Source organism: Monodon monoceros, unplaced genomic scaffold (assembly GCF_005190385.1).
Source record: "Monodon monoceros isolate NGI ecotype Baffin Bay Population unplaced genomic scaffold, NGI_Narwhal_1 Super_Scaffold_21, whole genome shotgun sequence".
Lineage (NCBI taxonomy): Eukaryota > Metazoa > Chordata > Mammalia > Artiodactyla > Monodontidae > Monodon > Monodon monoceros.
The window spans coordinates 171726016-171750535 of NW_021703778.1; the positions used below are offsets into that span (position 1 = coordinate 171726016).

At 43.1% G+C, this 24520-nt stretch overlaps 1 protein-coding gene across 3 annotated transcripts in view; it reads left to right on the forward strand.

The window, feature by feature from the left end:
- RCOR1 (REST corepressor 1) overlaps positions 1–24520 on the forward strand; it is a 126022-nt gene that overhangs the window by 94713 nt on the left and 6789 nt on the right. The window contains exons 4-13 of one of the 3 annotated variants that reach the window (XM_029237298.1): positions 792–844; positions 2310–2471; positions 3472–3590; positions 6182–6260; positions 9838–10032; positions 15676–15723; positions 16269–16346; positions 16573–16630; positions 17258–17487; positions 21180–23880. In XM_029237298.1, the coding sequence (XP_029093131.1) occupies positions 792–844; positions 2310–2471; positions 3472–3590; positions 6182–6260; positions 9838–10032; positions 15676–15723; positions 16269–16346; positions 16573–16630; positions 17258–17487; positions 21180–21221 (1064 nt within the window). In that variant the 3' untranslated portion in view covers positions 21222–23880. Of the gene's footprint in view, positions 1–791; positions 845–2309; positions 2472–3471; positions 3591–6181; positions 6261–9837; positions 10033–15675; positions 15724–16268; positions 16347–16572; positions 16631–17257; positions 17488–21179; positions 23881–24520 lie in introns of those variants that run through there. The other 2 variants (XM_029237299.1, XM_029237300.1) reach the window with 2 other exon arrangements.

Here is a 24520-nt window from a genome sequence, read left to right on the forward strand (position 1 = left end):
TCTCGACTCTAAGTCTGGTCGTTGCACCTGGAGAGTGAGTTTTGAGGGAAGGGCAATAGGGGCTAGTAGGATTTAGTGTTTGTTTCTTACAATTCTGTGCTATTTGGTTTTCAAGCTTGTGTTATTTTTGTAGTTTATGAAGAAAGTCATACATGAACAAGGAAGTGCTGTTTATTAGTAGTCTCGTATTTTTCTGGAAGAAAGGCTAGAAAGCGTGGAGAGGAGGGAGGTTTGTCACTGCGGGTGGCAGCCTCCGGGGCTTGAGGCTGTGAGTTTTCCCGGGTGTTTCGTTAGTGCTTGAGAGCTGGCATTAGCCACCTTGTTTGGGAGTTTGAGAGCAAATACTAGGCGGTGGTGCATGTAATTTATCTCTTAGATTTTTTTTAACATAAAAGTGGGTTGCTTGTTCTTCAACCTCACCTGAGACTTAAAAGCAAACCCCTATTTAATATTTCTTTTTATTTCTAAATAATTATTTTTCAAAGTACCAAAGTAATATTTATCATAGAAAATTTAAGTAGAACCTTGTTAAAAACAAAAACAGAATTATAATCTCACCATCCAGAAATAAGTACTGTGAGTATTTTTTCAGCCATTTCTCTGTGGGATTTATATATGTAGGACCCATAATGAGATCATATTATTCAGCTCTATTTTGTTCCTGTCTAGTCTTTATTTTTATTCTTGCGCATGGCCGGCCTGAAATATATATACGTCGATGTCAATTCTGGTGCCCGTAGACTATGCCCTGTCCCTCAGTTTGTTTACTGGCCTCTTGTCTTGTTTTTCAGTGGATGAATACATTGCCATTGCCAAAGAGAAGCATGGGTACAACATGGAACAGGTAATGGCATGGTTTTCTTTTGTTGTTACAAATGGGGTTTATAGTTGACCTGTTAATTTTTTTCTGTTCTCTGTGTTGGGTAGCACTGTTTGCTCATTAGCCTTTCTTTGTAGTCACTAGCAGTATTATACAAGGCTCTAGTCCCCTTTTCTACTGCTTGAGATAAGTGGTAGAAGACCCTTTGATTGGAAAAGCATGTGTGTTCCTGCCAGTCTGCACTGTTTAGGGGAGCAGTGGCTCTTAGGTGCTGGATACTTGGGCATAATGCTTTCGTATTTGAATATGGGATTTATCATTCTTGTGGTTGTGTGATGGTTTTTTTCCTGACTCATGGTGTCACGCTCAAACCTACTCAAACCTGTTTTAATATTAATTGCTTTGAATCACTTTCTGGTTGTGAAATTTGACTAAGGTTTTTAAAAAATTGTTTGGAGCCAATTAATGAGAAATCCACAAGATTAATTTTTCTCCCAAAGTGTGATGATATCTTATTTCAGCCTTATTTTTAATTACGATTCTTTTAGGTAATCACATTAAATTGGATTAGTGCTTTCCTTTTTACTGATCTAGATTTTACAGCCTGTAAATTACCAAAATTTTTCATTTACCCTAATGCCTGAGGATACCACTGATTTTGGTTATATAGACTTGGACCCTTTCTTTTAGCCTTGGCCTTACTTTTAGTCATTCTACCCTGGTAGAACTGTCAGGAAAACCAATTACAATAAGGTAGTTTCAGAATCTTTCAAAGCAAGAAGTGTATGCTTCTCTTTCTCCAAACCCTACTTGTGAACTTCACGAGCTGCTCAGAAAATCATTGATTGTTTTTCTGTTTAGAAAGTGCGGTCATACGGGGTGACCGCTGATCACACTTGTATGAAGTGTTAAGGATTTTGGTCTTCAAAAGTACGATCATTTCCACTTTAAAACTGACATACAGGGAGTTTTCTTTGGAAACTATTCCTGAATTCTCTTGTTTCTAATTTGTTCCTTACCCATTTGTATTTTTTTTCCTTTCTGAGCTGGAAAAAACTCTTTAGATTTGAAATTTTTTGGCAAAAGAATAACAAACAATTGTGTGCTTTTTGAGTTACTTTCTCCTTCATATCCAGTGGCTTTAGAGTGTGACCCTGTACGAGCACAGATTCCAGAGTCCCACTGCTTCTGCTGTTCACTAGCTGTGACCATTGGCAAGTTACTGAATTTCTCAGGGCCTCCATATTCCAACTTGAGAATTGAGAATAATGGAACTTATCTCATAGGGCTTGAGACAAATGAGTTAGTGTACAAAAGGGCACGGATCAGCGTCTGCCACTTAGCAGTGTACGTGGGTTCGCCATTTGTGAATTTGTCTGGGTATGAAGAAATACTTGCTCTTCTTGTGCCAGCCTCATTTCCACTTTAATGTTTCAGTCATGTCAGTCATGTTGTTGGTCTAAAAATTTCACTGATACTATTTTTCTAGGCTCTTGGGATGCTCTTTTGGCATAAGCATAATATTGAAAAATCATTGGCTGATTTGCCCAACTTTACCCCCTTCCCAGATGAGTGGACTGTGGAAGATAAAGTCTTATTTGAGCAAGCCTTTAGTTTTCACGGGAAAACTTTTCATAGAATCCAACAAATGGTGAGTAGGTGAGACCATTCACTGTGTGCCCCCCCCAACCCCCCCGGCCCCGCAATGTACCTGAAGGGTAGGGCTGTCATCCTCGAGCATGAGTGTTCCCGTTTTTAATAAAGCAGCTCACTGCAAGCTACTGGGTGCGTGAGAGGCTTCACATTACAAGAGTGAGCTATTCCCTAGCACCTCCCAGCTTGATAGCTGTACCTCAGCCCACCCCACCCCACCCCTCTTGTCGGGACGACCCTGAGTGTCCTTTTTTTTTTTTTGGCTGCGTTGGGTCTTCATTGCTGCACGCGGGCTTTCTCTTTAGTTGCAGCGAGCAGGGGCTCCTCTTCGTTGCAGTGCGCGGGCTTCTCATTTTGCAGTGGCTTCTCTTGTTGTAGAGCACGGGCTCTAGGTGTGCGGGCTTCAGTAGTTGCGGCGCGTGGGCTCAGCAGTTGTGGCGCATGGGCTTAGTTGCTCCGTGGCATGTGGGATCTTCCTGGACCAGGGATTGAACCCATGTCCCCTGCATTGGCAGGTGGATCCTTAACCACTGTGCCACCAGGGAAGTCCCCCCAGAGTGTTCTGATAGAAAGGGTCTCTGATGGTGGACGAGGCCAAACATCATGGGGCCCCTGTCTCCCTGGGGAGTTTTGCTGACCTGTCACTTCTAGAAAGGTATTGGTGGACTCCTACTGTGAAAGCTTACTGACGGTTACATTAGTGCTAAAATGAATTTAAAAAAAAATAACCTAGAAGTTATGGTAGAAGCTGTAGTCGTGTGAAAACTCTGATTCATCTTAAGCTGACTGCAGTCTTTCATGGGCTAAGTTTCACTTACAGTCAAACTTCAGTAATTTGAAAATGTATCGATGAGAGTTCTTTTGTGAATTCAGAGGAAAATGGCTGTGACTTAGGACATTTCTGAATACATGAGAGTGATCCTTATGAAATATATCTACACACATTTGATTTTTAAAGATTAGCTTTAAATCTAAGCCAACTCATTTTTTGTATTTAGCTTCCTGATAAATCTATAGCAAGCCTGGTGAAATTTTACTACTCCTGGAAGAAGACGAGGACTAAAACCAGCGTGATGGATCGCCACGCTCGGAAACAGAAACGGGAGCGGGAGGAAAGGTCAGTATGCACGCGGGGTGGTGTCTCACCCCTTTGGAGATCTTTGCACCGGTATTTCTAAGAGCTGGTGGGTACACAAAGGAAAGGTAGAGGGACCGGATTTCCCCCAGTTCCTTCCTGGTGGAACCAGAACATACACAAATATTCTTCAGCTCCATGCTCATGAGCTGTGTTAATGCATGAGTGCTACCTTCTAAAGGTGTCTTTTCTCACCACTCTGCAGTCAGCACACTTTGTTCTGAATGAGTGAACTTTCCAACACATTCCTCTGTGCCCCTTAAGGGTGTCTTCTTTTAGTAAAAAGGAATCTCTTCTTATGTTGAAATTTACTTGGTGTGCTTCTGCAGGATTCAGTTGACATTTTTATGTTTGGTATGTTAAAATCTACAGTTTAGATTTCCTTCTTCCTTTTTTTTCCATCCATTTTGTGTATGTGAGTGAGTGAGAGGGGAACATTTTATGACTTCTTAATAAGGAGGTTAGTTTTAAGGACAGCTTAGTGCATAGGACGCACCTTAACCATCACGCCCTCAGCCTTACATACAGCAGAGTCAGGGAAGCAGCCTTTGCTCACCCGCAGAAGTGGGTTCTGGTCTCAACTGAAGGGTCTGCTGATGGTCTCACAGGCAGGTTGGGTCACTCCTTTCCAGGCCTCTATTTCCTCAGCTCTAAAATGAAGATGCTTCAGGTCTAGAAGGCAGCACACAAACATAGTGGGTTTTATGGTAGTGGGAATATAGGTGGCTTTTAAAAATTATATTTTCTATAATATATTATTTTTATAAATTAACAATACAAAATAAAATGAAGAAGTATAAACTATATGATCTCTGTGGCCCTGTGTTAGGAGAGTATCTTATGATTTCAAATGAAAGAGAATAACCTGTGGGGACAGATTGAGAATTATCACTTTTGGAGACACCTGCGAAGCTCTTTCCAACCATAAGATTCTATAAAATTGTTGACCTTGACACATCTGCATATTTTTTAGTTTGCAACATACATAACTAGTGGGTCTATTTATGGATCAGTACTCTTTGTGACCAAAGAAAAGTAGCAAACTCTACTGAATTTGTTTTTAGTGTTATAGCAATTTTTTTTTTTTTTTTTTTGCGGTACGCGGGCCTCTCACTGTTGTGGCTTTTCCCGTTGTGGAGCACAGGCTCCGGACGCGCAGGCTCAGCGGCCATGGCTCACGTGCCCAGCCGCTCCGCGGCATGCGGGATCCTCCCGGACCGGGGCACGAACCCGTGTCCCCTGCATCGGCAGGCAGACTCTCAACCACTGCGCCACCAGGGAAGCCCTATAGCAATTTTTGATTAAAATTCCTTGTTTCCTTTATATGTTAGGTCTAGTTTACTGTTTATAAACTAAGTCTGTTACTACAAACAAGTGCGGTTTACTAAGCTGAAATCAGAATTAAATTTAAAAAAAAAAGAAGATTGGGATTTGTTATCCTTGAGGATGAAGCGATAAGGGCATTGTTCTCACTTTGCATCTGCACAAGGGTGCTCCTACCTTCCCGGTGCACCTTCACACCATCAGGATGCAAACAGAGGAGGGGCACCCTGGCCACGGCAGAAGCACCTGAGAGATTGTTGTCTTTCTAACGGGACCTCCCTGTGAAAGGAACGGCAGGGCCTGGGAAAATTCCCTCCACCCCTGGCTCTTTCTCCTCTCAGACGTGCTTTCCTCAGCCAGAACTTCTTACCACTGTGGGCCTTGGGGGTGGGTTGGGGGAGAAGGAGAGCACAGTGGGTGCGTCACATGGGATGGGTTCCTGAGACAAAGTGGGTGTTGACATTTGAAACCCTGAGTGTTCTGCTGCCACCACTGCTCAGCTGGCTTTAGCTGCAGGCAGACTGGGGCAGGCTGCCTGGCTGCTGTGAGCCTTCGCTTTCACATTTTTTTTAAGCAAAAGGAGGCAGACTCTCAACCACTGCGCCACCAGGGAAGCCCTTTTTTTTCTTTTTAAGTAAGAAATACTGCATGGAAGGATATAAACAAAAGCATGCACCATATCAATGTGAGCGTTCTTTTTTGTTTGTTTGTTTTTTGCGAGCGTTCTTTTTAAAATTAACTTAAAATACCAGTTATTCGGGCCACCAAAAAGCCTCTCCCATTCTCAGACTTGTGTAGTTGTGAGTAGACAGGTGGGACTTGAACATGGATTTTTACTTGTTGGTGAATTTATTCCCAATACAATAGGCTTTATTCCTGAATAATTTCTCAGTTATATCTAATGATCATGTCCTGGTCCTCCATTAGCTACTTATGGAGAATTATAGTAAATGTCTTAAATTTGACATTTTTAGTTGAGAGAAAACACTTTACAAATAATAAAGCGACAATGTTTTAGGCCTGGTTTGGGAGTTAGAAACCCATTTTAATAGCTTTTTTAATCATTTAGACTAAAAGAGCTATGGAATTGGTATTTTATTTGAATTGTAAAAATGTATTTATCTCAGCATTCTGAAAACATATACTAATTTTGTATTACATCTGTCATTAAATCAATATATTGCTTATATTTGTGTATTAAATAGAATTAGTAGAAAATAATCTTTCAGTAACTTGTTTTTGTCTTCCAGTGAGGATGAACTGGAAGAAACAAATGGAAATAACGCCATTGACATTGAGATTGATCAAAACAAGGAAAGCAAAAAGGAGGTATTTTTTTCCCCCAGTACTGTTAAGACAAATAAATTTCATTACTAGTTTCATAAGTAAAACATTCCTTTTTCTCATTCTACTTAATATATTAAGTGCTGTGTACAAGGCATCACGGTATGGCTCTTTAAACAATACTAACTTTGCTTTGTAGAACTTAGAATTTTGTTTGCTAAGAAATACGAGAAAGGAAGCCTTAAAGGAAAAAATGGCATCAACGAGGAAAGTTTTTATGTAGGGTAACAGTTCTCACTGCCTTCTTTCCTGGGCCCTTCGCTCAGCAGGTTACATAGGGGCCTTGTTAGGACCGGGCTCGAGCTCGGCCCCTCCTCTCGGCTCTGGTGGCCGCCTTCCTTCTGTATGTGCCCGGGGCCTGCACCCTCTGGATCATGGTGAAGTTTTAATCTCTCACGTTTTAAAAATCATTATGCCAAGGGTTTATAGTCTCTGGATCCAAGAGGTCCACGAATCCCTATCCCTACAATTATACATGACTTTGGGGAGGGTATATCTATAACATTTACTTATTGTAAATTGTCCACTGAGAACAATGGGGTGTCTGGACGGTCTTAGCCTTTTGAAATGGGGGTTAGAGTCTTGCATTATTTTGCCCATTCATAAAAATTGAATAAAGCATATGTGGGGTCCCCGAGGGCCCTCCGGGTAGACCAGGGTTCTGTGGCCTAGTTGGGTACCCCCACGGTACAGAGCTGCCTGCAGCAGTTCCCTGATGGGTGCCACCACCACAGCTGAGGAAAGAGGGCCTCAGCCCATTGGTGCCCATCAGCCCCTCATTCAGGGTGGAGTATGGAATCCCAGCATGGGCATGACTTTTACATGTGTTCACATAAGTGTTTTTCTAAAGACAGAGTCTGTAGTTTCAGTAAAATCTGAAAAGGTTTTCTATCTCAAAAGGTACTAAAGTATGAGAAAAACGAAAGGGTCTAGACATACCTAAACTTTAAAATTACACCAATAATATATGATTTTATAGACATGTAGGAAATACAGCTAAACAAAAGGGAAAAATGAAAATGATTTATCATTTCATCACCCATATCACTATTAACATTTTGGTGACTCTTTCCAGACGACCTCCTCTGTAAAATATATATGCCTATACATAATTCTGAATCTGTATGCTTAAAAAATATAAAATCGGATCTTAATATATAATTTTATAACCTTTTAAATTTACTCTGCCTTGAACATGTTTTTAAATTGAAGTATAGTTGATTTACAATGTTGTGTTAGTTTCTGGTATATGGCAGAGTGATTCAGTTTTATGTATATAGTCTTTTCCATTATGGTTTATCACAGGATATTGAATATAGTTCCCTGTGCTGTACAGTAGGACCTTGTTGTTTGTCCATTCTTTATATAATAGTTTGCATCTGCTAATCCCAAACTCCCAGTCCATCCCTCCCCCAACCCCCTTCCCTCTGGCAACCACAAGTCTGATCTCTGTGTCTGAGTCTGTTTCTGTTTTGTAGATAAGTTCTTCTGTGTTCTATTTTAGATTCCACATGTAAGCGGTATCACGTGGTATTTGTCTTTCTCTTTGTGATTTACTTCACTTTGTATGATCATCTCTAGGTCCATCCATGTAGCTGCAGATGGCATTATTTCATTCTTTTTTATGGCTGAGTAATATTCCATTGTATACATGTACCACACCTTCTTTATCCATTCATCTGTCAATGGACATTCAAGTTGTTTCCATGTCTTGGCTATTGTAAATAGTGCTGCTGTGAACATAGGGGTGCTGCCTGTATCTTTTCGAATTATAGTTTTGTCCAGATATATGCCCAGGAGTGGTATTGCTGGATCTTATGGCAACTCTATTTTTAGTTTCTTGAGGAACGTCAATACTGAACCTTGAACATATTTTTATGTCAAACATATTTGTATGCATAGCTGTATGTTATTCCATCATTACAGATCTTTTATAACTGAGTTAATTAATCTTATACGGGTTTTTACAGTCTTTTTCCCTGTAAGTAATGCTGAAATGCTGATCTCATGACTACATATTTGTGCACTTAATTTTTCCCATTAGAATTAATTTCTGGAAGTTGAATTATTGAGTCAAAGTGTTCTAGATATATTCTTAAGGCTTCTTTTGGTATGGTATATATTATCAAATAGGAAACTGGTAATTCTTTCTGGATAGCACTCTTACCAGTGATTTATATGAGTGCCCAAATAACAAGATCATTTTAAGGATTAGCTAAATTACATTGCTTTTTGGGAAATCAAATTGTACTTGCAATTTTTAGTAAGCTTTGTTTTGATGCATTGTTATTTATTAGGTTCTTCAACGGAACATTTTAAATGAAAGAGGCTTGGTTTTATATTAATTTCTGTAATTGTTATTTATATAGCAGTTTCTAATTTAAAAAGAAAAATGGTTAAATCTCAGTTTCTTTACCTACTAAAGTGTTATTAAAACGGACACATAGTGGGAGGGAGGGAGATGCAAGAGGGAAGAGATATGGGAACATACGTATATATATAACTGATTCATTTTGTTGTAAAGCAGAAACTAACACGCCATTGTAAAGCAATTATACTCCAATAAAGATGTTAAAAAAAAAAAAAAAAGACACATGGTCAATAGGTGATCTTTACTGAAAGCATAGCGCTATTGCAGAACATAGTTTATTGTCTACTTATATTTTTATGTGTTGTTTATTACCACTTGTTTGAGAGCTTATTGCTACCATCGTGGTTTGCATTGCCTTTTTATCTCAGTCTTTTAAAATATGAAGCAAAAAGCTGAATGTATTTTCAGCTTTACCAGCCAGTGTTAATACACTGACAAGATGAAATTATAAACAGTTAACCAAAACTTCTTGTTCTTAAAATGGTTGCCACTAGGATGTTATCCTTTCCTTGCCAAGATATTAGTGCATTTCATTTCCAAAGGTTTTGGTTTTAGAGAAAGCATTTAAAAAAATAAGCAGCAGTCATGCATTTTTAAATGACAGCATATAGTTTTTGAAGCAAGTTACGCAGTTGCCCTAAAAGTTGTGTCATCCAAAAAAAGAAACCGAAAAGGTGTATAAACAAGTTTCATATTGAAGTTTTTATTTTTATAACCATCTATAAAGATTTAAAGAATTTAAGTGGATCCTTATACATGTGCTGAATCATTTTTTTTTCTTTTCTCTGTCTGTGGTCGTATGTCCATCTACATTTGCTAGGGACTGTTTGGGTAAAATAACTCCTTATTCATAAATACAAAGCTCACCAGAAGGGAAGACAGGTTATTTTTTCTTCCTGTGTTCCTGCAGGAAGCTGGGAATCCTTCTTGTCAGAGGTTTATAGAATAAGGATGTATCTGTATAGGAAGGAAATGGATGGAGTCCACTTTGAAGTGTTTATTTAGCCAAAGTTCAGTAGCCAATGTTTTTGTCTGTTAACTGTGTATTAGAACTTGTAGATGGTAATTATGATATGGCGTGGTATTTGTCTTAGATTGTTTGGAGCCATGTTAAGAAAATATGCTTATTACTGTTCATTTGGCATTTTAGTTTTTTTAGTTTCTCATTTATCGAATATGTGTGTCATGCAGGTGCCCCCTACTGAGACAGTTCCTCAGATCAAAAAAGAAAAACATAGTACACAAGCTAAAAATAGAGCAAAAAGGAAACCTCCGAAAGGAATGTTTCTTTCTCAAGAAGACGTGGAGGCTGTTTCTGCGAATGCCACTGCTGCTACCACGGTGCTGAGACAACTGGACATGGAGCTGGTGTCAATCAAACGACAGGTACCCGTGAGCCCAGTCCTGGGTGAAGAGTTAACTGCACTTTAGACGTGTTCTTACTTCTCACTCACTTGGATGTTCTCTTTCCCCAAATCTCAAAAGCGCATTTTGTTTCTAAGGAATTGGACAGAAGATCTTAGGCCCGTTGATTTTTTTTTCCCTTAAATTAACCGTGAAGTTGAAATTTTATACAGATATCAATATAGATACAGATTTCAATGACTTGTCATAATATGAACACACCCAAGTAACCTCTGTCTGGATGAAGACGTGGAGCATCGCCTCCACAGCCCCTTTATCTACCCTTGAGAAATGCGTCGTTGCCTGAGAAGCCTCACTCATGCCCCCTGTTCATTACCCACCTTCTCCCGGTGGGTGGCTACTGTTCTGACTTAAAACCATGTTATTTTTATCTTGTTTTTGATTTTATATAAACAGAATGATAAAGTAGGGGTGTGTGTGTGTGTGTCTGGCTCTTACTCAGCGTGTGAGATCTATCCAGGTAACAGCCATACTTCTTGTTCTTTCTCATTGCTGTATAAATACCCAACAGATGATCCATTTTACTTTGAGTGGACATTTGGGTTGTTTCCCGTTTTTGACTCTTACACATGATACTGATAGGAACGTTGTTTTATGTGCCTCTGGGTGTGTTGTGGGTGCATCTTTGTTGGAGATAACACCTAAGAGTGCAGTTGTTGGGTTATCGAGTGTGCATATGACCGACATTAGAAAACAATGCCAGACAGTTTCCCAAAGTGGTCATGTCACTTTACGTGAGTTTTGGTTGCACCACATCAGGATTTCCAACAGTTGTAGCACTGTTGACATTTTGGGCTGGATAATTGCTTTGTTCTGGGGGTTGTTCTGCTGCTTGTAGGATGTTTAGCAGCATCTCTGGCCTCGACCCACTGGATGCCAGTAGCGACCTCCCCTCCACCATGCTGTGTGACCTCATGGTGGACTTACGGGGGCGCTGGGGGAATGGTCTCATGTTTCCCATTCTGAGGGGTTCTTTTTCACTCTCTTAGTGGTATCTATCTATCTATCTATCATTTATTTATTTATTTATGGCTGTGTTGGGTCTTCGTTGCTGCACGTGGGCTTTCTCTAGTTGCGGCGAGTGGGGGCTACTCTTTGTTGCGGTGCGCGGGCTTCTCATTGCAGTGGCTTGTCTTTGTTGCAGAGCACGGGCTGTAGGCGCGCAGGCTCGGTAGTTGTGGCTCTAGAGCGCAGGCTCAGTGGTTGTGGCGCATGGGCTTAGCTGCTTCGCGGCACGTGGGATCTTCCGGGACCAGGGCTCGAACCCTCGTCCCCTGCATTGGCAGGTGGATTCCTAACCACTGCACCACCAGGGAAGCCCTCTTAGTGGTATCTTTTAATGAACAGAAATTCTTAGTTTTAAGGTAGTCCAGTTTCTCATTCTTGTCTTTTACGGTTAGTGCTCTTTGAGTTCTGTTAAGAACCTTTCCTGAGGTCACGAAGATACTCTTACACACTATCTTAAAAGTGTTGTTTTGCCTTTTACATTTTGATCTTCAGTCTACCTGGCAGTGTTTTTGTTTGTATGTTGTTACATGTAGGGTCAAATTTTTTTTTTTTTCATACGGATATCTAGTTTACCCAGTACTATTCATTAAAAAAGACTACCCTTTCCCTGTTGTAAGGCTGTGGGACCTTTGTCTTAAATCCGGTGTCCATTATGTGTATCGGTCAGGTTTGGAGTTCTGTTTGTCCATTCTTCACCGGTACTATATGGTCTTAATAATACATAATCATGAATGGATATGTGTGGTAGGAGAAGTCCTCCAAGGTGGCTATTCCTGGCCCTTGTATTTCCATATAAAGTTTAGAATCACCTTCTCAATTTCCAGAATAGTAATTCTGCTAGAATTTTGATTGGGGTTGTGTTGAATGTATAGATCAATATAGAGAATTAACATCTTATGATCCATGAACATGATATATCCCTGCACTTCTCTAGATGTTTAGTTTCTTCCAGTATTTTGTCATTCTCTATGAATAAGCCTTGTATTTCCTTTATTAGTGTTATTCCTACATGTTTGGTACATTTCTGGTGCTCTTGTAAAGAATATTGGTTTTTTTGTTTGTTTTTCTGGGTTTTTTTTTGCGGTACGCGGGCCTCTCACTGCTGTGGCCTCTCCCGTTGCGGAGCACAGGCTCCGGACGCGCAGGCCCAGCGGCCATGGCTCACGGGCCCAGCCGCTTCGCGGCATGTGGGATCTTCCCGGACCGGGGCACGAACCCGCGTCCCCTGCATCGGCAGGCGGACCCTCAACCACTCCGCCACCAGGGAAGCCCCAAGAGTATTGTTTTTAAAACGCATCCTTTCCTGATCATTCGTGCTTCGTGTGAGAGATGGCTCCTCCTTGTCTTTTCGTCTGATTTTGTGTAAAAGTCAAACCCAAAAGTTAGCCGAGCAGCCCAGTGCTGCCCTTCCGTTAGTCACCTCCCCCCGACCCCAAATGCAAGATGAATTATGGACTGGTGGTTCACTTTCAGTTCGTGCCGCCTTTGATTTGTCAGTCTTGATGGCTGCCTTGGCAGGGCTGAGAAGAGAAGGGTGGGGTCTGTGGCCCCGGCTGTCCCCTGGTGAAGGAGGCTGCACAGACCAGGACCCGGCGCGCCCCTCGGAGTTGCGGGCTTGCGGCTGCCACAGCTGCATTCTAATCTTAGGAGAATCACTTAATCTTCCTGGGCCTCTTTTTTCAAATGAGATTAATCCTTGCCTGCCTGATCTTACAGGATGTGTGAGGGCGTCGTAGTAAGCTGCATCTGCGCTGGGAGAGCTCTGTGACTGGGGCTGGGAGCTCCTCTGTGCATTTCACCTTCCTCTCCGAGGGGCCTCAATCCCCTCTGCTGAGTGAGTTCCTGACGCTTGCTGTTCGGTGTCAATATGTCAAAGAAGGAAAGAGACCCTTTCTTCTACAGAGGTGTTACTGACTTTGTAGTATGATAGATAAAGAGGCTTTGGTTTTCAGAGCCAGGGTCAAGAGCAGGAATTTTTTATTTGAAGGTAGCTGCTCAGAGTTGACATTGTTGGAGAGAAGGCTCAGAGGCTGACTTACTAAGAGGTGAGGTCAGCTGTTTACTTTTCCACCGCCTTTAGGGCTTCTGCCAGCTGCCCTTCAGATGCACATGGCGGTCAGTCACACAGTGGGCATGCTATTCTGGATGCCCCCATGTCTGGTTGTTTGCCAGGGAAACCGTCATCCGATGAGGACAGGAATCCTGACTAACAGCAGCTCAGACAGCGAAGGGTTTATTTTTAACAAATAACAAGAAATTCCAACATCAGTGATTGCTGGCGTTAGTTCCTCTGTTCAGTGATGCTCTTGGGGACCCAGATTCTTTCAGATTCTCCTGCTCCACCATTCTTAGCTTTTAGGCTTTTCATCTTGCTTGTTGCCTCACACTGGACGCTGCAGAAGCCATTTTGTCACCTTCGTGTCTGCATTCAGGGCAGTAAGAAGAGGGAGTGGAGGAAAAGCTTTTGCTTTCCCAGAACCTCCTGGACTTGGTGTGGCAGGGCTCTGCAGCCCGGCTCCTCCTAGCACTGAGGAAATCATCAGCCACTGTCAAAGATACAAGTGAGAAGGGGGCTGGGAACGGCCGTCAGGTTAGCCAGCAGACACTGCTGGTTGCATCAGGTCTTTCCGGGTGGAGAGAATGAAATGGTCTGACCTTAGAGAAGAATCACTAAATACCCAATAAAATAAGAAAAAGAAAGTTGTGTTCAGCCAGGAGCTCTAGGTAAGGCACCAGGCCAAGTCAACTGCTTTTTTTGTTTTTTCTTTAAATGCTGGTTACTTTTTGTATCCTGTTTCTTATCCAGCTTGTTGCCACTCTGGCTTCTTTCCGATTGGCATGATGCTGGCAACTAATCCCTATTCTTATTCTGATTAGTAAACATTGGACATTTGCTAATTTGGAAAATGATTAGGAGCAAACACGTAGGTAAATGAAAATATAGAGCTAACTTTTAGTTCAGGATTTGTGGGTGTTTCACCTTGTAGCCACTCATTTAATCTCAATGCTTCTTTATCCATTGATTTTAGAGGGAAAATGTATGTGTTAAACAGGTTGGAAAATGCCTGTTACTTAATCACTTAATCACAATGCGATCGATACACACACGCACGCGCACACACACACACACACACACACACGCCCAGCTTTCTAACATATAAGAGTAACTGGAATGCCAGGGGGGAGAGGGGGGGGGCATGAAATTGAATATATGTTCTAGTGGACATACCCCTGACTTTTTTGTGTGTGTGTTCTAATAAAACTTTATTTACAAAAATAGCCAGTAGGCTGGATTTGGTATGTAGGTCATAGTTTCCCAACCCCTGCTATAAATGAAACAAGGTTTACCATGAATAATAATTATGAAGCTCAGTTATGTCTAGATCCCTGACTTTTGAGAATTTGCTCATTCCCTGTCAGAAGTTTCTAGGCCTAGTTTTCGGAATTCAGGGAGCATAATCCGAGTGCCTTGCAGTATTTTATGGGTATTTTGTGGGTTGTTGGTAACTGTGAGCTCTGAGAAGAGTCTAAGATTGTGCTGTTCAGTGTGGTAGTCACGTGTGGTCTTTAGATTTTAGTTCGGATTAATTAAAATTGGAAAAATTAAAAATGTGACTCCTCGGTTGGATAAGCCACTTTTCAGGTGCTTAGTAGCAGCGTGTGGCAGGTGGCCGCCCTGTCAGGCAGCCCAAGTTTAGAATATTTTCATTATCAGAGAGAGTTCTGTCAGCTTATGCTGGTCTGAGAGCTTGGAATTACTTACTGTGAGTAAATTTCAAGTATTTTCTTCTGATCTGTACCTTTTCAAAATAAACTAAAACAAATTTCAGTAAAGCAAGGTCCTGGTTTTTGGTTTTACTGTAGAGTGAATTTTGTGCATGTTTCCAGTATTTTTCTTTTCAGTTGTTTTTATGTTCTGATGTGGCATCGTTACAAAAGATTTGGAGTAGACTGTATTTCTGGCAGACTTTGAGGCCCTTGGTAAGGGCAGACAGGGTCAATTTCTGGTTCTTAAAAGTGCTGGTCTTATTTACTTGCCCACTGGTCCCATAGCATAGAAAATTTTTCCTGTACCACCCCCCGACCCCTTCAACCTTTTAGAAGAAGTAAAACAAAGGAGGAAAGGATCTGTGAAACTGGAAATCTATGAAACGTAAGTCGTCGAAAGTGGGGTTTTAAAAAATTGTATAAGTGTAAAAAGTTTTTTTTGAAGAGGAGAGAGATTTACTAAAAAAGTGAACCACCATCTCCACTCGTCTCCCACCCCTTCCCTATCTCTAAAATGTCTGCTTTTCTTCCTTTGCCTTAATAGGATTTCTGCTTTCAAGGGCACCTTCTGCTCATGAATATTTTTGGTGTTTTACTTGGGAAAATGAATGTGTTCCTCTGCTTGCTTTCTTATTTGCTCAAGTGATTATTGAAGAATGAAAAATGATAGGGCTAGTGCTAGGCACAGAAATGCCCCTCTGCTTAGAATTGAGAGAGAAGGGCCCCCTCCTGTGACCCAGCTTGTTCAGGAGCGAGTGCAGAATTAAAGAGCAGCTGTGGAGTGATTGAGTGGTTTGTATTTATTGTTTGTGTCTTTCTTTTGATTAGGCAAGGACAGTGAAAGGTCCACTGAATCAAAGCAAGAATGTGGGAAAGGTAATTTGTGAGAAAATGAAGTTACTGTTGCTCAGAATTAGACTTGTGGAAAACTGACATACTGCTTTCTTTTCTCCTCCCCGTTAAAGAAGCCTGCAGGTGGGGCTTCTGCCCTTTGTAGCGTCCGTGCGGGGCTCGGGGCTGTGAGGCTGTCCTGCCTTCACTCTGCCTGCTCTCTTTCTTCAGCTCAGCTCTGTGTGGTGGGAACCCAGGCATTGTCTTCTGTGTCAGACTGCAGTTGTGCATTCTGTGGCCCCGGTCGCCTGTGCCGAGCTGGTGCATTAGGATTGTGTGCGCAGGCACCTTTTTACCACCATCCCTTCCGTCTTGGTTGTCTCTTGTCCGGTGCCCTAAGCAAGTCAATTAAAGAACTTAGTTAGCTGCTCTCAAAGGATACCATAGGGACCTCAAATTTGGGCTACCTTACAGGTTAGGAACTTCTTTCCTCTTGGTTTTTTGTTTCTTTTGGCTTTCTCAGTTCTCTCTTCTTTTCATACCTTTATAAAAGTGTTTCATTTTAAAAATGAAAATCTTCTTTCCCTTAGATTCAGAATATTAAACAGACGAACAGTGCTCTAAAAGAAAAACTTGATGGTGGAATAGAACCATATCGACTTCCAGAGGTAGGATTATGTTAACATCATCTTTGAAGTCACACCTGAGTTTACGTGTTTAAGAATTTACTGTCTGTGTCTACAGTACACATCTCTTAGAAGGAAAGGTGTAGATATAACTTTATAAACCTAGTTGATGTTAAAATTATGATATGAGAAAAAGATTCATTAATCCTCATAAGGACATACTCATCTCTAAAGGTAGTATGCTAATAGGACTCATTTGGATACCCAGGTCATTCAGAAATGTAACGCACGTTGGACCACAGAGGAGCAGCTTCTCGCCGTACAAGGTAGGAGGAAGTTCTTATAAAATAAAGGTTTAGGAACAGCAGTCGCTTTCAGGAAAAAATTATACCCCATCCTGCTCCCAGCACATCATTCATGTTGAAACAAATTCTTGGAGGATTACGTCCTTCTAGTGGGCATCATTTTAGCTAAATTACTGCATTCTCTTTGGGCTTTACTTTTTTCCTTTCCCATGTCTCACAAGATGTAAAAATTAATCTGGGAGCCTCCGTGTTTAAAGGTGTATTTCACTTTAGCAGCTCCTCGTTGGGTTCTGAGTAGTCAGGAAGTACAGCTCGCGTGTTGGGGTTGTATGGTTGGAGGTGTTCTAGTCCTGGGGACCCTGAAGAGGCCAGTGTAGGATGTCCATGGCATAGGGTAACTGCTGGGTGACTTCAGTTACCATGCGACATACGTCAGGGAGGTACAGACCCTGCGTGACAGGGTCACACGGAGTGTCTCTGCCAGTCATCCACACTGGACTCTATACTACTCTTTTCCATTAGTGCGCTAAGATAGTACCTGCTGTTGAAAGCCTCTGTGTTTCAGGGGTAAGGGGTAAGTCTCAATTGTGTGTGTGTGTTTTTTATTATTTTTCTCGTGTTGAAAAAAATGCTTTCTTACATCCTTAGCCATCAGGAAATACGGCCGAGATTTTCAGGCAATCTCAGATGTGATTGGGAACAAATCAGTGGTACAAGTGAAAAACTTTTTTGTAAATTATCGACGCCGCTTCAACATAGATGAAGTTTTACAAGAATGGGAGGCAGAACATGGGAAGGAAGAAACCAATGGTCCCAGTAACCAGAAACCTGTAACGTCCCCGGATAATTCTGTCAAGATGCCTGAAGAGGAAGACGAGGTAAGTCTGAAACAGTTGATCTCTGCCAGATTCATACTCAGTTCTCCGGTTAGTGTCTTCATTGATGACCTTTTCCAGCTGTAGAAATACTTTTAGGTTTCAGCTATGTCAGTAACTTGACTTTTACCTGTAAATACCATAATACATGTGTTGACTTCAGTCACTTTTTGGTCACTACGTATATTATTCACATTTTAATTTCTGGACAAATTCTTAATTCCATCCTGGTTTCCTCCGGCCACAAAATATTCCACATTACCAATATTTCCTTAAACACAATGACAGCTTTGCCCTAAAACCGTAAGTTAGAAGTGCCTTGAGTATCAGTAAAGCTCAGTCGTGTGAAATGTGCTGTCATCTCCCGTGAGGTTTACGAGCGCACCGGGGAGCCTGCAGGTTCCTGGTGTGTCTGCCTCCACATCCGCTTGCCGTGCTGCTCCTTGGGGCTGACCTGCTGGAGTACTGATGACGACACTTGTAGGTCCTGGGTTGCGTGGAGGCTGGCATCCTGGTCGTCTCCTGGGTGGTGGCACGGGTTTCATCAGCCCGGGCAGCGGAGGTCGGGATGGGGGAGATTGTGGAGGCTGCCCCTCCCTCTGCACGTTTACCTCCCCCCTCCCCCCGCCCACGGATGCTGAGGCAGGGCTGGGAGCCAAGAGTTCATTGCTGCTGCCTTTTAACATTTGCATTTGCTCACTGACATGGCAATTTAAGGGTTAATTTGCTATCACTTTCTCATCAGCATCTTCCCCAAATGAGGCAGGAGTGATTTGGAGTTACCTCATTGCCCGTGCTGCCCTTCCCCCCACCCCCACCCCCCCGGGGGAGAGCCTTGTGAAGAGGGCACCCAGCGAGTGGCTTTGCGAGGCCTGTCAGGAGACAAACACTAGTTCTGTTAGAATTAGACTCTTTAGAGCCTTCTACCAGAAAATCTTTGTAGTTAAGTGTACAAAACCTATAGTACTGACAATGTGAGTGGGGTCCTCGCGTCACACCCAGGCACAGCCTGCCCATGGAGCAGGATAGCACATGAGCACAACAAAGGTGTTTTTCTCTGTTGGCAGTGATTTTTGTCTGTGTGCTAATTTCCCCTTTAGCAACAAATTAATTTCCCTGAAGTCCTGGACTCAATTTAGGAAGCGCTGAAAAGATGAGGATTACTGGGGGAAGAACGTCAGAATTTGCGAGAGTGAAAGCTTTCTTCCAAGTATGTTTTCTGACTTAAGTCCCAGGAAGCAGAAATAATAGGAAACTCAGATTTCCTGCCTCTCAAATTTAATCAAAGCCAGCTTCAGCAGGGTTAGCATAAAAAATGAGATAGTAGATTTAGGACCCAGGGTCATGATTTTCTTAGGCCTGGCTCTTTGACTGACTAGCTTAGGTTAAGTCAGCTACATTTTCCTCGTTTCTTGTTAGTCCAGAAGTTCCATCCTTCATGGTCCACTTGCGGTGCTGATGGCACATCAGAGTCCCCTCATCCTGTCTGCCTGGCTCGTCCATAGCTGACCTCCCCCACCCAGCAGCACGTCTTCTCTCTCTCTGATGGTTGATGTTCCCTGTGTCTGTTTACCCAGCCTCCTCTTCAGAAGGAATGGGATTATCTAACTCAACCCGAATATATAATCTTTATAGCTCCTTTAAAATTTTTTCACTTCTTTAGTCATTTAAAACTAACTCACTCTCTCTCTCTCTGTCTCTCTCTCACACACACACAGATGTGCACGCACGTGCATGCCTATATTTCCTTTTCTTTATCCCTTTCTTTTTATTTATTTTTTTATTTTATACATTTATTTTATTTTTATTTTTGGCTGCCTTGGGTCTTCGTCACTGCGTGCGGGCTTTCTCTAGTTGCGGCGAGCAGGGGCCCCTCTTCCTGTGGTGCGTGGGCCTCTCAGTGCGGCAGCTTCTCTTGCTGCGGAGCACGGGCTCTAGGCACGCAGGCTTCAGTAGTTGTAGCTCGCAGGCTCAGTAGTTGTGGCTCGCGGGCTCCAGAGCACAGACTCAGTAGTTGTTGCGCACGGGCTTCGTTGCTCTGCAGCATGTGAGATCTTCCTGGACCAGGGATCAAACCCATGTTCCCTGCACAGGCAGGCGGATTCTCAACCACGGACCCACCAGGGAAGTCCCTCCCTTTCTTTTCATGTTTCTTATGGTACCAGCCCTCCTGCTTCACCACCCTGGTTTTCTGTTCTCCATATGTTAGTTTGCAGAAGGAAATTAATCTGTAAGGACCAGCTGCGTCTCTGTGTCCACCAAGGGCCTAAGGGAACTGGTTAATTGTCTGTCTAATCAGTGCTCAGAACTTAGTGTCCTTGTAATTTCCCATTCTTGTTTATCCTTTGGAATCCAGCTGCTGAGAAAGATGTCTGCTGGTGTCCTGCCTGCCCTCGGGTTTTATGTATTTATGCAGTACAGACAGGGAGGAGGCCATCAGATTTGAGAAGTTCTGGAAACATAGCGGTCTGTCAGCTGCGGGCTTTCTTCCTTTAGAGCTAAGGAGGGAGATCTCTCTCCGCAGCCCAAGAGGGTTGAGTTTTTGAGACTCAGAGTTCTCTGGGGTGGCCAAGGATAGAGTACGGGGAGGTGTCAGAAAAGCACAGAGGGATGCTAAAAGTGACTGAATTGGAGATACACATTCTCGCTTAAAATTATAGATGATTGAGTGTATTACTGGTGAGGAGAAATCTTATTTGACTAATGACCGTTCTCATAAATTGGGATTTCACCTGAAGGCGCAGCTGCTTTCAGATTCTGGACTCTTAGCTCAGCTGTTTCCTTAGAAGTAAGACACCACGGGGGTAGCAGTGAGCTCTATGACTTTTAGGCTTGGGTCTGGAAGTCAGTCTTAAAAAATGAGAGCAGAGAGTTAAGAAATGCCTTTGAAGCTTCTAAGGAGATCCCGCGATCTTTGGTATCGTCTGTACCCCAGCGTGTTCTGGTGGCTGTTTGCTGAACGGGGCAGGCACCATGGTGTACCCTCCGGCGGGTCCTAGGACACCTGAGTGTTGCTGTTTGCCAGGCACTGTGCCGATATGCCCTTTGCAGGGATTCTTATTTAATCCTGTGAAGTAGACATCGTTATTGTGTATATTTTGCCGATGAGGAAACTGAAGCTCAAAGAGAAATGATACCTCATCCAAGGACACACAGCTAGAAAGGACAGAGCCAGGATTTGAACCCAAGACACGTGGCCGCAGAGGCCACACTCTCGCCCTCCGTCTGTCCGTCCGCCTGGCCTCAGCACAGGCATTGCCTCGGGGCCCTGTGTTTGCGGGGCAGGGTGGGTTGGGCTGCACCAGACCGGAGTTAGCAGTTTATATTGTTTACCTGTCTTTTTTTAAAATAAATTTATTTATTTTATTTTCATTTATTTTTGGCTGCGTTGGGTCTTTGTTGCTGTGTGCGGTCTTTCTCTAGCTGCAGCCAGCGAGGGCTACTCTTCGTTGCGGTGCACAGGCTTTTCATTGTGGTGGCTTCTGTTGTTGCAGAGAACGGGCTCTAGGTGCGTGCACGGGCTTGGTAGTTGTGGCTCACGGGCTTAGTTGCTCTGCGGCACGTGGGATCCTCCCAGACCAGGGATCGAACCCATGTCCCCTGCATTGGCAGGCGGATTCTTAACCACTGCGCCACCAGGGAAGCCCCCTATATTGTTTACCTGTCTTTGATTCTGCTTTTTCTCCTCTGCTCAGGCTGCTTCTGTTCTTGACGTCAGATACGCATCTGCCTCATGAGAAACTCTGGTGGCTTTGAGCACTTGGTATGGACGACTGTGTTATCCAGGATTCAGGTATCACAAGACATCACCTAGCCATCTGCATCACATCTCTGTGGACAAGCAGCTATTACCAAAAAGGCATACACTTCCAGTCCTGTGCTACATCTGCCTTAATTCTCTGCTCGCTCCTCCGTGTTGGCGCCACTTCCCGGAGAGCTCTTTGCGTCTCTCGCTCTGCCTAAGTGAGGGGGGTCCCGTGGCCTGCCCACCTCCTGTGACCCTGGGGACCACCGCCTCAGTCGGAGCCCCGGCCCACCAACAGCAGCTCTTCCCCGTCGGCGGCTTCAGAACAGGTAGTCGACTCGGAAGGCGTGACTCTGTTCCTGCATGGCCTGCAAGCTCTACTTTGTGCATAATGTAATTTTCAGAGTAACTGTGACCCCATTGGCCTTCTAGGAAGTTTCCTTTGTTCTTTTCTGAGGCATCCACCTAAGTGATATCATGCTTCTTTGGAAATCACAATATATTGGCAGACTGCGTTATAACCCTTATCGTGCCAAACAGCCTGACGCAACTCATATTTCCCTAAATGTCAGTATAATTATGGTTTATAAATTTAGTTGACTTCAGTCTCTCCCTTCTCCCTTCTCCCTTCCCGCGAGGTAGAAAGCTCATTCATAGCAACTGTCCTTGGACACTGTAGCTCAGAGGGAACGTGGACTCAACACTTCGTGCCGTCAACTTGCAGATCGTCACCCCAGGATGGGCGTCACCCTGTCTGTTCCTGACCCCCCACCCGTACCACCGCCCAACTCCAAGAGATTTGGTCTATACCACTGTACCTGGTGCTTGTACATTTGGAATTGGTGCCTTCTCCTTTTGGCAACCATGTTTTCAACCCTTTTTCTGTTTCGGTGTCTTAGTTCTTCTTTAAAGTTTATTGCTTGCCAAAGATGACGTCACTGAGATTAGGAGACGGGGAGAACCTGCTGCAGGTTCTTGCCAGTGCGCAGATTTTAAATGTCAGGTTAGGGCAATAATAAAGGGCGTTGGAATAGCTGGTGATGGTTTTATAAAAGCTACATGCTGTTTGTTCCCTGTCCTGTTGGTGTGCCTGGCCTTTCACATGTCACTCCACATAGCCTCTGTGTCCGTCGTGTACTGATGTGAGCACATGAGCACCATCCTCTCTCAATATTATATCGATAGTACAGAACAGAGACGTGATCAGTTATTGGCTCTAGTGAGACCAAGATGGAAAGAAACAGTCTGCGAAGTGGTATGTAATGCCTTTGGTTGGACTGGGAACAATTACAAATGTTTAATAAATGTTTAAAACTTCCATAATCACTTTTATTCTCTTGCCAGACCGTGGGCTCTTGAGGGGTTGAGGGTAGACTGCGAGGTGTGCTCTAATGTGACCCATTCCCCATCCCACGGTTGGTTCAGCCTGCACTAAATGTGTTGAAGGAGCTTTTCTTGTTGTTGGTTTTTGCATCATCTAAATATTTTTCGTGCTTTCAATACCAAAAAGAAAAAAAATTGCAGATGCTTTAAGGCATAAACAGAATTCTTAAGAATTGGAAATATGCAATTAAAATTTGATGTGTTTTGCCTCCCAAGCACCTTGGCTTTTTTTTTTTTTTTTTAAGTCAGCTGGTTTTCTCTTTAGGAAGAGGGTCAGCAAGAAACCTAGATTGTTTGGAATTGTACTTCTTTTTTTGAAATCTGGAGAAAGGTCATTCGAAAGGGGAGTGAAATGGGACTTTGCCGGTTTTCGACACTTGTCCCTGTGAGAGGTGTCTGTTGATCAGGAGCTGGTGAAGAAGAGCGTGAGAGGGGCTAGGGGCATCACAGCTCGCGGCTCCCACCTACACGGGCCGGCACGGTAACACTAGTCACAGCGTAGGGCTCATTTTGTTTTTATCGTGAGCCTGCTGCGTAATTGGAAAATGGCAGGAAAAACGTGGGTAAGAGGCGGCATAAGTTTTGCACGTCGCTTAAAGGGGACACTAGGCCTGAAAGAAGATTTCGCTTCTCCTTGCTTCTTCTCGAGACCTCCTTCCTCTTAACGGAAACAGTAGGCAATTTGCTGCAGTGGTTTCCCTGCCAGTAGAGCTGCTGTTCCTCTCTTCACCCCCAGGCTATTTTCCTTAAGAATCGATCCCCTTTGGCAGTGCTTGAAGGTTTGGTGCTGGGTCCCGTGTGGCGCGGCAGGCATCCCGGCAGTGCCAGGCCTCTGTCTGTGCTCAGACATCCCCTTACCTGGTTCCTGGCACCAAGTGGGCCCCAGTCCCGAAGAGTCACGTGCTGGAGTACTTGCTATCACAGCAGCTGAATTTCGGCTTTCTCTCCGAGGGGGAGGGGCATGTCGTTTTCATTTGCCAGAAGGAAAACAGTTTTCTTTGCCCGACTGCCTTCATTGTAGCCTCATGCGTAAGAGAGCACTGTGTTTTAAACCGTTTCATTACACTGTCTTTGCAATGATGTTGTAAATGCAAGAAATCACTTAGCTTTAGAAGCCAAGTGATTTGGTCTTATTTTATGGGAAGACCCTTTTTAACATATCAAGACTCCGGTGCGTCAGCAGGCTGTGTTTGGATGTGTAAGGGGCACACAGTGACAACTGCTTTGGATGCAATGTTCACTTAAGCTTTGTCTTCTTAAAAATTATCAATGTGAATGTCATAATTATATATATATTTTTGTGGAAAATTTCTCCTAAGTATAAGTTATTGTGCAAAATATAGTACCATTGAAGCAAATGGTAGTTTAACTGTTAGTTTAGAAATCCTAAAAGATATAAGTTGTATTGCATATGCATTAAAAGTTTGTTTTATTTAATTTTATGTAGATGTGTAAAGCGTTAGGTAAAATTTTTTTTCACGTATTCATTTAAACACCTTGTTACTTGAATATTGTGTTGACTGGTCATAAGCAGTGATGGATTCTGTAATATAGGTCTTTTAACCAGGAAGCAGCCCTGCCTCAGTTGTGCTGATCAGGTGAGCAGTGGTGCAGGTCGGTGCTGGTGTCAGCAGGAGCCTGAGGTTAGTGTGACCCCCTCCGCGCCCCGCTTCCCCCGTGTCGTCTTGGTACATTCGTGCCTACCAGACACCAGGTCCTCAAGGTGGCTTTTGATAGTCATAAACCTCTAATCAAAAGATGAAAAAGAAAAAATAGTTGAGTTTTAAAAGCTTACTGTGGTGGACTAATTAAGCAGTAGTTTTCTGTGCGTATAAAGTTCTCTCAACCATCACACACCACTCTAAGTGTGCTCGTTGTCACTTTAAGTTTCAACTATGCCCTATTTTT